This window comes from Rhinatrema bivittatum, chromosome 5 (assembly GCF_901001135.1).
Source record: "Rhinatrema bivittatum chromosome 5, aRhiBiv1.1, whole genome shotgun sequence".
Lineage (NCBI taxonomy): Eukaryota > Metazoa > Chordata > Amphibia > Gymnophiona > Rhinatrematidae > Rhinatrema > Rhinatrema bivittatum.
Genome location: NC_042619.1, coordinates 217660879 through 217676930, shown reverse-complemented (window position 1 = coordinate 217676930; position 16052 = coordinate 217660879). Strand labels below are relative to the sequence as shown.

The 16052-nt window shown below is 46.9% G+C and overlaps 1 protein-coding gene across 1 annotated transcript; it reads left to right on the top strand.

The window, feature by feature from the left end:
- The first annotated feature begins 14174 nt into the window (after window positions 1-14174).
- Window positions 14175-15764, top strand: MID1IP1 (MID1 interacting protein 1). Its single transcript, XM_029603183.1, has one exon. The coding sequence runs from the start codon at window positions 14584-14586 to the stop codon at window positions 14998-15000; it is 417 nt and encodes a 138-aa protein (XP_029459043.1). The 5' UTR covers window positions 14175-14583; the 3' UTR covers window positions 15001-15764.
- Window positions 15765-16052: the final 288 nt, after the last annotated feature.

Below are 16052 nucleotides of genomic sequence, written 5' to 3'. Positions count from 1 at the left end.
TTTGAGAAATAGTTTATTTCCCCATCTGGGTCTCTCAGCCAGGGAGAGTCAGTGCCTACACAGCAAAGCTTTGGAGGAGGAGAGGTGAGCCAGCGTGTGAGGAGGAGAGAGGAGGAGAATGCACCCACCTGCTGTTTAACCACAAGGCAGTACCGGCTTGGTATACGGAGGGGAAGTGCAGGAGGTGCCTAATCGTTCTCAACAAGCAGAGGAAGGCAGCTAAAGAAAAGGATTCGACCAGAGCTTCAGCATTGCTCAGGGACCATTTACGAAGGAGCTCTAAACTGAAGGGGGCGACCAGTGTACAGAGTCCTGAGAGTCCCTAAATTCCCAGTCGGAATAGCTGGCGGAGGCCCCAGATTTCAAAAAGGAATAAGGGGACCACAGTAAGCGAGAGGAGGGACCACACAGTTTGTATTTCTGCCAAACAAGAAGTGTATTCTCTGTCAGATTCCTGTTATTTCACAAGTGCTTCAGTAAAGACTTCACATAGGAACGGCAGTCAGGTGTCCCTGTGGTTCTCTTAAATGCTCTTATTGATTGACACAATTAATGTCTTGGGCCCTGGAGGATAACCTCCCCCTCTCCCCCTAACCAAGAATCCACTGAATGGGGCTTGAAGAGAGTGAATTATGACTGACCCTGTGAAACTTAAAATATTCCCCGAGTTCAGGGTTACAAGGGGATTTCTCCATGGCCTAAGCTGGAACTAAAGCTTGGTAGACAGAGAACTGAAAGAACCCCACTTTGGGGAGGATCTTGTCATACACCCATTACTGGAGCCCCTCCTCGCATGGAGGTTTACTCTTGGGGAGATTCTGTGCTACTGCGAGTTGCAGAATTTGCACAGAATTCCCCTCCTGCGCAGAATTTTAAGATATCTGGCAGGCCACAAGCGAAGCCCATCTCACTCGCAGCTGAAGATGGAGGAGGCCCTAGTGGGTCATGAGTGGAGCCCATACTGCAGAGTCCATCCTGCTCACGGCCGGCCAAGGAGCAATGAACAGCTGACGACATTGACATGGCCTGTGAGTTTGGGTGTATGTGTGTGAGTGCGCAGAATGACAGGCACAAGAGTGTGTGTGTGTGTGTGTGGTGTGATTTGGTGTCTGAGTGAAGGGTGTGTGTGAGAGAGGGGATTTTGTGACAGTGTGTGTTTTTATGTGTGAGAGGGAGCCTGAGTGAAGGTGTATGTGTGTGAGAGAGAGCTTATGTGCAGGGGTGTTTGAGTATGCAAGAAAGAGAAGGAGCCTGTGTGATTTCATGTTGCCCAGCGAGAGATGGAGCCTATGTGAAGGGGGAGGGGTGTGTACAATAGAGAGAGGGAGTCTATGTGAGGGTGCATGTCTGTGTGCAAGAGAGAGGAAGCCTGTATGAGGGTGTGGGTATGTGTGTGTGAGAGAGAAGGATAGAGGGAGCCTGTGTGAGTGGGTGTGTGCATGTGAGAGAAAGAGAGGGAGCCTGTTTGAGGGTGTGGGTGTGCATGTGAGAGAAAGAGAGGGAGCCTGTTTGAGGGTGTGTGTGCATGTGAGAGAAAGAGAGGGAGCCTGTTTGAGGGTGTGTACTTGAGAAAAGGACAGAGGAAGCCTGTGTGAGGCATGTGTGCATGAGATAGAGCCTGTATGAAGGGGATTGTGTGTGTGTGTGTGTAAGAGGGACAGAGGGAACCTATGTGAGGATGTGTGTGAAAGAGGGAGGGAGCCTGTTTAAGGGTGTATGTGTGTGTGTGTGAGAGTAGGACAGAGGGAGCATGTGTACTAATTTTTTTGCTGTCCTGTGTGAAAAAGTACTGTGCTGCCCCCGCCCCGATTCATTCAAGTGCCTGTCCCGGACCTATCAAATAAAGCCCAGCTCCGTCTCTATATTTTTTTATATTGACAAGACCCCCATCCCCACACAGAGCCCATAGATAAGGAAGGGTATTAGGAACCCTAGGCAAACCTTGCAGCCATGCACACACGTCCCTACCCCACCCCCCACCACACACACACACGCACACACACATACACACACACACACATCCTTTACAGACACACACAATTAAATTATGCATTTATAACCAATTTTACATGAAAAAGATTATTCAAGAGTACAGTCTTCTGAGGCAAGAATATCACAACATACATATTATATTTACATGCTCTGCTGTGGTGCCAACCAGAAAACTCTGCAAACAAGACACTTGGAGCTCCTATAGAATTAGACTTTTTGTAATGCGTATTGGGTGTGAGTTTGGCCCTTAAAAGCCATGAACAAACAGAATTACCATTACAATAGAGTAAACCTCCCATACCAAAACAACTCTAACAACCTTATCTATGAAAAGGCAACACTGCACATATTGCACCAGGCCCTAGAACACCAATAAACCTCTTATTAGGAAACCAGGCTGCTATAGATCCCTACACTGAAATTACATGCTAGCAAAATACCTCACCTCAGTCACATATGCAGAACACAGACAGTCCCTCACCAAATACAGAATAAAGAGATCAAAAAGTATAAACAGAAACCTGCTGAGAAGAACTGAACTGGAAATTACCATTCTTCATAAAACATTAAATAAAATCAAGAAATATAAAACATTAATCAGAATAGTAAAGTCATATTCATAAAAAGAATATTTCAAACCAGTTAATGAATAGAATATAAAAACTTTTCAAAACACCAAAAAAATATTTTAAAAAAATCTGAAGAATAAAAATCCAATTAAAAAATGTTCTATTTCCCCCCCCTCAAAAAAAATATTTCTAAAGAGCAGAATCATCAAATTACACCCAATAGTTAAAACTAATAAAGATTCATTGCCAGAGGATGTAGTTACAGCAGTTAGTGTAACTGGGCTAAAAAAGGTTTGGATAATTTCCTAGAGGAAAAATCCATAAACTGCTATTACAGTAATTAATAAGGAATAGTAGCTTGTGATTTATGTAATGTTTTGGTACTTGCCAGGTACTTGTGACTTGGATTGGCCACTGTTGGAAACATGATACTGGGCTTGATGGACCCTTGATCTGACCCAGTATGGCAATTTCTTATGTTCTTATGTTAAAAATCTGCTCTCCATACCTGGGATCTGATTTCCAGTCACCCTGAGATTGTCATGGATTGGGGGAGTTAGGGCTGCACAAATTTTATCTTCTCTCTCACACACATGCACAATAACATTCATTCTCTCTCACACTCCCTACACAGGCTGCCACTCCCTCACCCTCACAGATACATTATATGTGTGTATGTGTGTGTGGGCCTGTGAGAGCCTGTATGTGACACATAGGTTGTCACAGGCACACAAACATACAAGCTCTCACACAGAAACATTCATAGGCATGCAGGTTCTCACACTGATACACACATAGGCTCTTACACAGTCACACACACATGCACCCACAAACAGGCTCTCAGACCCAGACAGGCTCTCACTCATTCACACATACTTGCAAGCTTACACACACATGGTATCCTGTTATCACTGGGCCCTGGTAGGATGAGCTACTCCAGGGTCCCACGGGCCTCCTATGCTGTCTTTGGGCCGTGGCGGAATGAGCTCCACCACAGCCCCGTGGGCCTCCTGTTTTCTTTGGGCCACAGCACCACGGGACTCCTGCTGTCTTCAGGCTGTAGGGCCCACCAATCTTCCTGCTTGGGGGGGGAAACGCACGCATGCCCATACCCGAAAGTCGAGTATGGGAAGGGTATGACTGGTGGTGTGGGGAGCACAAGGTTTTAAGGGGGAGGGTGGAACTGGAAGCAACGTGCTTGGGATATAATTTTGAAGTTCCTCTGTATGCTTTATGGTGTTGAGTTTGCACTTGCTACAAAGCAGAGGCAAAGTCTGTGGGTGTGCATGTGTCCAGAGATCCAACAGCCCCCACATATTCAAAGTGGGCAGTTTCCCAGCCTCTTACATAAAGTACACTGGATATGTCTCATTCTGAACCCTCTGATCTGTTCATAAGATACATCTACAAATATTTCCATGCTCATTATTCCAACATTAGAAACCTAACTAATTGAATATGGTGAACAATATTTGATGTATGGATGATGTATGTAAATATTTTTTCTGAACCTTTTGATGGTGATAACTTTTAATATGCATGTAATTTTGTATCCCACCTAAAATTGTAGACAGAGCGAGTTATCCATTTTTATAAAGAATTAAGGCTCATGGTTTCAGGATCCCCGTATTGGTTCTGATTGAACTGGAAGCCCAAAAGAGCAGGAAGAAACTGCAGAGTAAAAATAGAAATTAAAGCCCCCTTCATTTAACGGTCTCCCAACTCATGGTGTTGTATGTTGTGTTTAAGATGCGGGTGCATGTTTTCACTTGGCCATAGGTGCCAAATGACCTGGTTATGGCTCTGTGAGAGGGGTCTGCCCAGGGGAGAGGCTGGAAGGGACACTCCTACAGTGTACTTCTAGGGGAATTCTGCTCAAAATATTTAAAACTCTGCATTTTTGAATAATAATTTTTCTGTATTACAATTGAAGTTAATTGCTCAGAGACTGTGATGTGTATAGTGCTATTTTGACCAATATAAAATTTGCAGAATTTTGCAGAATTTAAAAATTTTGTGCGCAGAATTCCCCCAGGGGAAGAGGTTGCTGCTACTGTTTGTTCTTTCTTGAGTCAACAGCAGTGCAAATAGAAACGAAGCAACACTGTGCAGGTAGGGTGACCAACTGCCCGGTTTTCAACCGGACTGCCCAGTTTTGCGGTCATTTGTACAGTCTCCGGTTACAAGACTCCCTCGGCTGCGGTGTGGCCTGCTCTTTCACTTTGTGTGTGCTGCTGCGACTCCCTTTAAGTCCCCTTGTGGTATTGCTGTATCTCTATTCTCTCCAAGCTAAATGTAAGTACCTGCTGACTCCCTCCAAGCCTACCTGTCCTGGCAGACTAAGGAATTCCCACACGGGCTGCAATGCCAGTGGCGTGGCCCAGGCCCAAAAGTAATGTTATAAGGCTGCTATTTGTTGCTTGTATGCATTGCTGCATTCCTCTTAGCAAAATAGAGGTGCATGTGTCGTTGTACTGTTGGCTGTTGCTCCACTCGGTGCTTGCCTCCCTCTCCTTGCTGTCTGTCCTGCAGAGCCCTGAAAAGTAGTGTTTGTGTGTGCATATGAGAAAGAGGCCCTGTGTGTGTATGTATATGACAGAGAAGGAGGCAGGGTCTGGTTTTGTGTGTATATGAGAGGGAGGAGGGCCTGTGTGCGCGTATGAGAGGGAGGGTGGGCTTGTCTGTGTATATAAGAAGGAGGGAGGGAGAGCTTGTGTGTGTATATGAGAGGGAGGGAGGGAGAGCTTGTGTGTGTGTGTATATAAGAGGGAGGGAGAGCTTGTGTGTGTGTGTATATAAGAGGGAGGGAGGGAGAGCTTGTGTGTATGTATATAAGAGGGAGGCAGGGAGAGCTTGTGTGTGTGTGTATATAAGAGGGAGGGAGAGCTTGTGTGTGTGTATATAAGAGGGAGGGAGAGCTTGTGAGTGTGTGTGTGTATGTAAGAGGGAGGGAAGGGAGGGAGAGCTTTTATGTGTATGTAAGAGGGAGGGAGGGAGAGCTTGTGTGTGTATGAGAGGGAGGGAGGGAGAGCTTGTGTGTGTGTGTATGTAAGAGGGAGGGAGAGCTTGTGTGTGTATATGAGAGGGAGGGAGAGCTTGTGTGTGTATGTAAAAGGGAGGGAGGGAAGGTTTGAGTGTATATATGAGAGGGAGGGAGGGCTTGTGTGTATGTATATGAGAGAGAGAGGGAGGCAGGGTCTGGTTTTGTGTGTATATGAGAGAGAGGGAGGAGGGCCTGTGTGTGTATATGAGAGGAAGGGCAGGCCTGTGTGTGTATATGAGAGGTTGGGAGAGCCTGTGTGTGTATATGAAAAGGAGGAAGGGCAGGCCTATATGCGTGTGTATGAGAAAGAGGGAGGGAGGGCATGTGTGTATGTATGGGGGGGGCTTGGTTTCGTGTGTGTGAGTGTGTATATGAAAGGGAGGGAGGGCAGGCCTGTGTGTGTGTATGAGAGAGAGGGAGGGAGGGCCTGTGTGTGTATGTATGGGGGTGGCTTGGTTGTGTGTGTGTGTGAAAGGAAGGGAGGGCAGGCCCATGTGTATGTATGAGAAAGAGGGAGGACGGGCCTGCTTGTTCTGTTTTCCTAATATCTGTATTGGTGTTTTAGGGCCTGGTGTGATATTTGGAGTGGAGGCATAGCCTAGTGGTTACAGCAGAAGGCTACAGACCAGCAAAACTCAGTGTTCATATCCCACTTTGGGCAAGTCACTTCCCTCTCCATTGCCTCAGGTACAAATGTTAGATTGTGAGACCCCCTGGGGACAGGAAAATCCACTCTGAAATGCCAAAAAGCAGAATATAAAATAAATGTAACATGTTGCCTTTTTATAGGTCGGAGTGTTACTATTGAATTGCTGCCATTTAGTGCTATTTTGGTATGGGAGGTTTAGTATATTGTAACTCAGTTTATTCGTGGCTCTCTGAGCCAAGTCTTCATCCAACACATATTGCAATAGGGTTCCAAGTATCTTTTTTACAGGCTTTTCTGGTTGGCACAACAGTAGTGCAAATAAATGTAATCTACATGTTTCATGTGGTAATTTTTTTTTACCTCAGAAGACTATACTTTACATGTTCTTTTCATATAAAATCTGTTATTTACAAATCATTTTTAATGTGTGTGGGAAGGGCTGTAGGGGGTGGGAGAGAGCAAGTGGTGCAGGGCCGTTAAGATTAATCTAGGTTGCATTGTACCCTTGTTCCAGGCTTGGTGTCAGATATCCTGAGACCCAGTTCTAAATCGCTGATATGAGAGAAAAGAAGGCAGGTGCAGGGGGAATTGGGAACATTTATGCAAATGAATGGAGGGGAGGGTCAGGCCTATGCGCAGGGGTGTTAATGCTCATCCGCGATATTTTACATATACCTTTAACATAATCACAAAGCCCAGGGAGAATTATACGCTGAGGTGTGTGTGTGTGTGTGGGACAATGAGAAACCCAGAGTGCCACGGGGCATAGCATTCAGAGCTGCAGCCCCCTTTGAGCAAATTACACAGCCAAGGCGGAACCCTGCCCCCTCCAGATCTCATAAATTAAACAATAGAAAACATTGCTAACATCTATAAACCGTACTGTGGGAGGATTATTCCCAGCACAAACTAAAGTCTTTGTGACGCACAAAAGTGCCACACACACACCCCGAGGACCGTGGGCATTACGTTTTTGTTAGAGTAAATAAGGGAGAGAGAGAAAAAAAAAGAGAGGCCGCCATGGTTTTCTAAAGAAGTAATTGAAAGGGTGAGGCAGGAAAGGTTAGAGCTCGTAAACCACAGCAGGTCGCAGAAAGAGGATATTGCAGGTGACAATATCTGGGGGGAAAAAAAAAAGTAAGAGAAGCTGGAGAAGCAGGAATGCAAAAATTAAAATCGAAAGTAAAATAGCAAATAAAGTAAAAGAAGGCAGAGAATTTTTTTTTTTTTAGATATGAGAAGGAAGTGCAAAAGTAACCTTGTGAGACTCAAGAGGTGAAGGGAAGGAATATGTAGAGGCCGAGGAGGAAATAGCAAAATTGCTTAACAAATATTTCTGTTCAGTGTTTTTTAAATTGGTTTATATTCCCCTTTCATTCAGGTACTGAAGGTTCACTGAGGAAGAGCTAGGCGCAGGACCGGATAAAATGAATACAAATAATAGTGGAAGTGAAGTAAACCTCAGTTTTCAGAAAAGTGTCATTGTGAGGAGCTAATTCAATTTAAAGTAGATAAAGAGATAGGGCTGGAAGGGAAACCTCCAAGGGTACTGAGGGCACTTAGAGAAGTCCTGGCAGCTTCACTGGCTGTGCTTTTCAATGCTTCTTTAGAGTCAGGAGTAGATCCAGAGGGCTGGAGACAGGTGGTTGTAGTTTCTATTCTGGGAGCTGGGAACTACACACCGGTTAGTCTGACTTCTCATGGTAGCAAATTAATGGAATTGCTGCTACAACAGAGGGTATTGCAGATTCTAGAATTCAATGGATTGCAAGATCCGAGGCAGCATGGTTTTCTTGTCAGATGGTGTGTACTTGGATTTCAGTAAGGTATTTGACACAGTTTGCCTTTTTACTGGATGATACTAAAATCTGCAACAGGTTAGCACTTTAGAAATGATAACTAGTCCTGTTTTTTTTTGGGGGGGGGGAGGAGGCGGAGCAGGATGGCAGCAGCTCATTGATCTCTCTCGAGTTTATTCCCTTTCCTTTTGCCCCTCCAACAATCCTTATTATGTTCTTTTTACCTGAACGAGCCCTCAGATACTCCTGTACAAGGAACAATTGATCGCATCATCATCCGGGAGAGCACCCAGCCCGATGCCTGGCAGGGAACGCTCTGCTAATGCCCCCCTGCGGCAGTAATCTCTTTGAGCCAGGAGAAGGCTCCTGTCCCCAACCGATGACATCATCCAGATCAACGCGCTGAGCAGGACCTGGATGGATTCCGCTGTGGTAGCCACGTCCGGTGGTGCCGAGGGAGAGTCGGCCAGGTCGCCGGAGTCTATCCGTTCGGTAGCCCAAGAATTGATTGTTCTCCAGGAAGGAGCTTCTTTGCAAGGTTTCAGCGCTTCCTTTTTTACTTCCAAACCTGCAAGTATTCTCTTCGGAAACGATAAGGCTGGCTATCGATGGCCTTGGGAGAACTTTGTCTTCTCAGATCTCTCAGGTTGCTAATAACGTTAGAGATGTCAACCTGCATCTCATGGTTCAGCAGAAAGCTATGGCTGACCATTCCAAAAGAATGAATGTTGTAGAGCAGAAAATGGAACAATTACAAACATGGGTTTCAGCTTTAATAAAAGATTACTTCTCTATCCATAGGAAACTTGAATCTCTTGAGAATATCTCCAAAGCTAAAAATCGTCGTCTAATAAATTCTCCTAAGCTTGATTCAATAGCTCTCAAAGAAATGTTCCGGAAATATCTGATTGAGGTCTTACATTCCAATGGAAACTATTCCTCTGGTTGCTCGTGCCTATTATATACTGATTTCCCGGTTAGAAAAACCTTCAGGAATAGGGGATATAGCTTCATCTACCCCTTTAGACACTGGGAATCTTACAGCTGTTTTAGAAGATACGGGAGAAGTCCAGGTTAACGAAGCTACCTTGGTTGTTAACTTGGTTTTGGAACTGGATAAGAAGGACTGGATTATGAAACTGTTTTTCAAACAATGAGAGGAGTTGTTTTTTCATTGTAAAATCTGTATTTTTCCAGATGTGGCTCGTGCCACTCAAACAAGACGTAGGCAATTCCTTTTATTGCAGATTGGTACAGTCTTTCCTTTAAAATATCCTACTAAGTGCCTGGTTAAATGCCATAATGTTAAATATGGTTTTTTTTAACCCATCCAACTGACTGCTTTTCTTTCTGATAAGGCTCCTCCTGAAAAGGTGATATTTTTTTTCCCTCTTCTGTTTTTCTTATTTCTGTTCTTGGGTTATGTTTGGGATTTTGCTTCTAGACTGGTATATCAATGAGCTGCTTCATCTATTTCCTAATTTTCTCTGATTGGCCTTGTAAAGTGGCCATCCCTCCCTAAATATTGTGGACTTTTGTGTATTTTCCTTTTGATTATGTTTAATGTTTTTCTTTCTTCTTTCTAATATTGTACACTTTTCTTAACAAGAGGTTTCTTTTCTTGTTATTTATGTTTAAATATGATAAGAATAAAGTAAAAAAACCGAAATGATAAATAACAGTGGTAGTATTAGTAGGGATCAAGTTGAGCTTGAGGAATGGTCTAGACTAGTAATGGCAAACTCTAGTCCTTGAGTGCCACAAACAAGCCAGGTTTTCAGCATATCCACAATGAATATGCATGAGAGAAATTTGCATATAATGGAGGCAGTGCATGCAAATCTTTCTCATGCATATTCATTGTGGATATCCCGAAAACCTGGCCTGTTTGTGGCACTCGAGGACTGGAGTTCGCCATCACTGGTCTAGACTCTGTTAGCTAAAATGTAATGCTAAGAACTGCAGAGTCATGCATTTGGATTGTAAAAACCCAAGGGACCAGAACAGTATAGGGAGTGAAGTTCTGTGCACAAAGCAGGAGAGGGATCTGGGAGTGATCATATCTGATGATCTTAAGGTGGCAAAACAGGTAGACAAGGTGTTGGCAAAAGCCAGGAGGATGTTTTGGTTCAAAGGGAAAGGAATAGCCAGCAGGAAAGGAGAGGTGGAATTGTTTCTGTATAAGTCTCTAGTGAGACTTCATTTGAGTGCTGTGTACAGTTCTAGAGACCGCACCCTCAAAAGGATATAAACAGGTGGAGACAGTCCAGAGGGTGGCTACTAAAATGGTCAGCTATCTCCTTTATAAAGTATATGGGAACAGATTTAAAGATCCCTGTTGGACAGGGGAGATATAGAGACATTTAAATACCTCCAAGGAATAAATGCACAGGAGGTGAGCCTCTTCCAATGATAAAAAGGCTCTGGAATGAGGGGTCATGGAAAGACTTAGGAGTAATCTCTTTACAGAAAGGGTGGTGGATACATGGAACAGCCTCCCAGCGGAGGTGCTGAAGAACATGTCAGTATCTGAATTCAAGAAAGCATGGCACAAGCACAGAGGATCTCTGAGGGAGTGGTAGGGACTTTAAAGCTGAGCAGATGTGCCGTAAGGTCTTTGTCTGCAGTCACATTCTATGCTTCTGTTTTATTAATTGATTTTTAATTCCCCCCCCCCCCCTTCATATGTCCTATTCTGATCTCTGTAACCCCCAGAGCAATTTAGTCCCCTATACCCAAAGCTTAATATCCCTGCCTTCTGTCCAGGGCTGACTTTCTGCCAGGTCATCAGCCTTTGTGAACTACAGCTCATGTCTTCCTTTCCCATGCAGTAACTGAAGTGGAAGGTGGAGGCCATTGCTGGACCCGACCTGGTACCTTTTCTTTTTCATAAGAAAAATCAGCGCTGCTCCTGGCAAAGCCTTGAACATACAGTAAGAAGTACCAGCTATGGCACACCTACATGCAGAGAATTAGATTCTCTCAAAACTCCATGGCTGGTAGTGTTGCTGCATCTGAAGTGCTTCCAGCCTGACCTGCAAGATGAGCCAGTCACGGGGGCGGGGGGTGCCCAAAGGGTAGAGGGTAGCCGTCAGTAAGTGAATCAGTAAGTGGGTCTTGTGGATGTGTAAAGATTAGCACAGTAACTGATGCACTGTTTGTTTGTTTTTTGTTAATCTTTATTTATTTATTTTTGTATTTTTATTTAAGTGTTTTATGTACCATCATTCCATGTGAGAATCACTAGTTCAGAACGGTGCACAGGTCTGACATTCATAAATTGTTATACTTACCGGCTGCGGGCCTCCCCAGCTCTTTGAGGCTCCGACTCTACCTCCGGGTCTCGGGCCACGCCTCCCGGCTCCTTCGGACACGGCCGGCGGGCCTTCCAAGCCACCAGCGCTGGCCCGGGCCTCCCAGCATGCAGGATGTTGCCAACGCCGTCCTCTCCTGGCCCTTCTCTTAGGCGCGCGTGTGCGCCACCTGAGAAAATTTAAAGGGTCCACGGCGGGAAAATGCCGCCGGCTCTCTTACATGATGTCAGGGCTCAGACCCTTTATAACCCAGCGGCAGACATCCACCAAATGACTTGGCAATCAGGGCTCCTCGCTCAGCATTCTTGTTCAGCGTTCCTGTTCTGCGTTCTTGGTTCCTGATCCTGCCTGCCTGTTCCTGTTCCAACCTGCCTGTCCCTACCTCTGGTCCTTCTTGCCCTCGAACGGATCTCCTGGCTACTTGACCCCGGACTGGACCTCTTCTCGCTCCTCGCCGCCAGCCCTTGACCTCGGGACAGATTCTCCTTGCTTCTCTTCGCCTATCTTGGAACTGGACTGTGGTATTTTGTGGACTCCTTCCTTTGGTCTTGGCCGGACTCCGCCTAACCTCCAGACACTCAAGCTTAATCCACCTGTCATCACAGGGGCCCACCTAAGACCAGCCGGCACCCAAGGGCTCAACCCGCGGGGAACGTGGGTTGGTAGTGGCAAAGCTCCTGTTGGCCCCTGTGTCACTCTGGCTTCGCCTTTCGATGTTGGAGACCTACGGGGGTTTATCCCTTCAGGTAGCGCCAACTCCGCTCTGGGCCAAGGTCCACAATCCTATCTGGATTTACAACATAAATAAATAATGTGATACAGTGGGAGGCATACATACATACAGGTAGTAAATTAAGTAGAGGCAAGGTTGCTTTTCAAAGGGTGCCCTTCAAGGCAGATAATATATGGTAGCATAAAAGGGTTAAAGGGGGGTTAGGATTATGGGAGATATTGTTCAGGGCATATTTTGCATAACTGGCTCATGCTGAATTAGGTTTCTGTTAAACAGTAGGTATTTTTGAATAGCTAGGTTTTCAATTCGCTCTTAAATTTTTTAATGTCTGTTATTGTTCGTAGGTCCTCTGGCATGGGGTTCCATAGTTTTGGACCAGTGATTGATATCGCTCTCCCATTTCTGTTAAATGAGAGTTTCGATTTCCAGGAGGCCTTTGTTTTGCGATCTGAGCATCTTAGTACAACCACAATACAGGTTTAAAAATAGACTCACATAATCCACATTAACTCTACCGACGGTGCACCGGTTGTATACGTGAGAGAAGGGATTCTGAGTGCAGCCAGCCAGACATCTTGTATAGACATACTCGCACAGTAATTGCTTTCTGCATTTTTTAAAGCACGTTTTTCCAAGAGATTGTTCCTTTCACCAGATGGACGTGCACAGTTAGCACAGGTTGTGGCCTCCATAGTGTTCTGCAGCCATCACCGGAGGAAAGGGCGTGGCAGAACGTGTAGAATCACTTTAGTTTCAAAAATGTTTATTGCATTTCAAATATTAAACACAAACGGCAGATACAATTTAAACCTGCTGGAGAGGGTTTCTTCAAACCATCAGTTAAACCAACACAATCAGAAATACATGTTTTCACTTTAAATCATCTGAGCAGCCCCTCACAGAATGAAGAAGCCTGCCTCAGCCAGCCCAGCAGCAGGGAAAGCCTTCACGGGGTCAGGTTTCCTAAGCCTTCCGCAAACGTTACAGCTAGAAAGGCTACACTTCTGTAACATAAATAGCGGGCAGTGCAAGTTCTTAGAAACTGGTGCCGTCCCCCCTTCAGGAGCGCTGGATAACAAGTTAGGGCTGGGGGGAAGGGTTTGTATTTGCAGCTGGTTTCCAAGCAGAGGGCTGCGCTCCCTTTTCTCTCCGGCGGGCTTCACCCTCCCCCGCCCTGCTTTTTTGCATGCAGCCCCCAAGTGACCCTCCTGAGGAGGCGTTTTCCAGCAGCCGCCTTGTTACCAAGGGTGCTCGAGCCGCCCCGGGACAAGCAAAGCAAGAGATTGGCTGTGGGAGGGGGGGGCACAGCGCACTCATTAGCATACTCCTCAGCTGATTGGGTGACGGTAAGACCCGTGATTGGCGGAAAGTGGAGGCAAGGCTGGTGGGGTGATTGAAATCTTTAGTAAGGGGGCGGAGGATGTGCGGGACGTGTGCGCGCGGAGGTGCACGCGCAGTGGGTTAGGATTGGTGGCAGTGGCGGGAATTATATGCGGTGTGGCGTGTAAATGTACGGGGGGAAGATGCATGGGGGGGAAGATGCACGGGGGTGTGTGGCGTGACCTGTAACACTGACAAAGCCAATAAAGTTATACCCCACACGCACGTGCACAAAATCAGATATGTGCACCCCCTATCAGGCTGCGCCCACCCAGTTCATTACATTAATTAAGTCGGGAATCTTGGGAAAGGGTTAATCCTCCCTTCGGTTAGCGGCTCAGGGAAGGGAATGTGCGGGGGTGGGGGCAAGCGGCGCTCGGCCATGTGCATCCTTTCACCCCAGGATGGAAGGATGCAGTCATCAACAACTGAGTCCGACGACGGACTGCCCTTGAGCGGGGATGAGAGAAGCACGGATTATTCTCCCCGTCCCGGTTTAAAATAGACGAGGGCCCCGGCCTGACCCCCAGGGAGGGGGGGGGGGGGGCAGGCGCTGTGCACGCGGGGCGCGCGTGTTGCTGCCCCTCGCTCCTCACTGGGCGGCCGCCTCTCAGGGAGGGACTTAGCTCGGCTGGGGCTACGCCGGGAGCTCGGTGTTACTCGCGGTCATCTCCAGCCGGCTGCATCCTGCTGGGCTGCAGAAGGAGGGGCGGGGGGCGGTGACGGTGGAATTTGCCGGTATAAATTGGCTACGTGAAGGCGGAAGAAGAAGGTTGCCGGCTGTATGCTCTTTCGCCTCGTCTCTTGCCGGCTTCTTTGGCTGTTTCTGTGCTGCAGCCCGATCGCCCCCCCTCCCCCTCCCCAAAGCCATGCTGCCTCGCCCCAACCGGGCTCAGTGAAGTGGTGACTCAGGGAGCCATCGGACTTTTGTTTCGCCGCTTCAAAGAGGAGGGGGACCGGACGGATGCGCCGCTGCTAAGACGCGGAGCGAGCAGACGCGAGCCAGCACTCGGCCCCTCGCGCGCATCCCGAGGCGGGCTCGATCGGACGAGGCTCAGCCATCCACCCCATCGCCGGTACCCGGGGAGGGGGGCGAGAGACGCCATGATGCAGATCGCCGACTCGTACCATCAGAAGCACTCGCTCCTGCACGCCATGAACCGCTTCATCGGCGCCGTGAGCAACATGGACCAGACGGTAATGGTACCCAGCCTGCTGAGGGACGTGCGGCTGGAGGAGGAGGGCGACGGCGGGGGACTGTTGGGCGCCGTCGACCGGGACATGTTTGGCTACTACTTGCTGCTGAAGAACATCCGCAATGACATCGAGTGGGGGGTGCTGCAAGGCGACGAGCGGAAGAAGGACAAGCTGGAGGAGGGCGAGGGCCAGGAGGACCTGGAGAAGCTCTTCCACTACCACCTCTGTGGGCTGCACACGGTCCTGGGCAAGCTGACCCGCAAAGCCAACCTGCTGACCAACAGATACAAGGAGGAGATCGGCGTGGCCAGCTGGGGACACTGAGACGCACTTTTGGGGGGAGGGGGTAATAATTTATCATTTTTATCTTTTGCTTACGGTGCCTGTATGTATGAATGAGGTGAAAGTGTATCGGGGACTCGGGATCCTCTATTGCAAGAGACTGAACGAGAACAGAGTTTTTTTGAATTAAAACAAACAAAAAAAAAAGCGCCTTGTCGCCAGGGATGAAGCTACAGTAGTCAAAGTTTGTGGGAACCCGAGGACATCGCGTAACTGAGGAGCCGGCTCTCTGCAGAGAGGCGTGGCGCGATTGACGGTGGCAATGCAAGGGGGAGATTGCATCACTTCTTGGTTTGCACTAATTTTGTAGTGAGATCCATGCACACAATTGTAACCATTCTCCCCTTGCATGCCACTTCATCTTTCACTTGGAGAAGGCACAAAGATGGACGTACTTTCGCCAGGGGTTTATTTTTTAATTTGATCCAAGGCGTCTGTGTGTATGGAAAAAATATTTATATATATACATATATAAATATAAATTTCTCGTGGAGAATGTAATAGTAATGTACATGTTAAGAGCTGGCTCCTATAATGTTGCACTAGGCCAAATGCCAAAACTACTCTTGTTTTTAGTGATTGTGGCTTTTTGTCCACTTTGGAGCCTAATGATAGTTCTGTGTACTGTATGAGCAGGATGATGAAGGGCTCCTCTGTTACCACTTTACACCTGTAAAAGTTTTATTTAGAACTATTTTTAATGGCGTATATTCTAAAGAAATAAATCACCGTACTGTATTGACTAATTTTGAGTCAATCCTTTTATTGGCACACTGTTCTCCACCCCAGAGCTGTCATAAACATGCATTTCTCTTCCTTGCATAATGTAAGGACCCCAGCCAGCATTTTACTGAAAGCTGAACTGTTTGCCTCTCTCCTTGCCTGGAGCTGGCAGAGAGATTGCTATTGAAGTCACGCACACGGGAATAGTCTCTGCTATTAACTCTTCCTGCTAGAGGATGGGGGAAGTTGGGCTGAGAGATTCCGCTCCTTAAAATGTTTCATGTTAAGGTCCTCTCCTTTGAAATCACAGA

Coding starts and splice junctions, on each gene's coding strand:
- MID1IP1 (XM_029603183.1), top strand. CDS start 14,584: ATGATGCAGATCGCCGACTCGTACCATCAGAAGCACTCGCTCCTGCAC.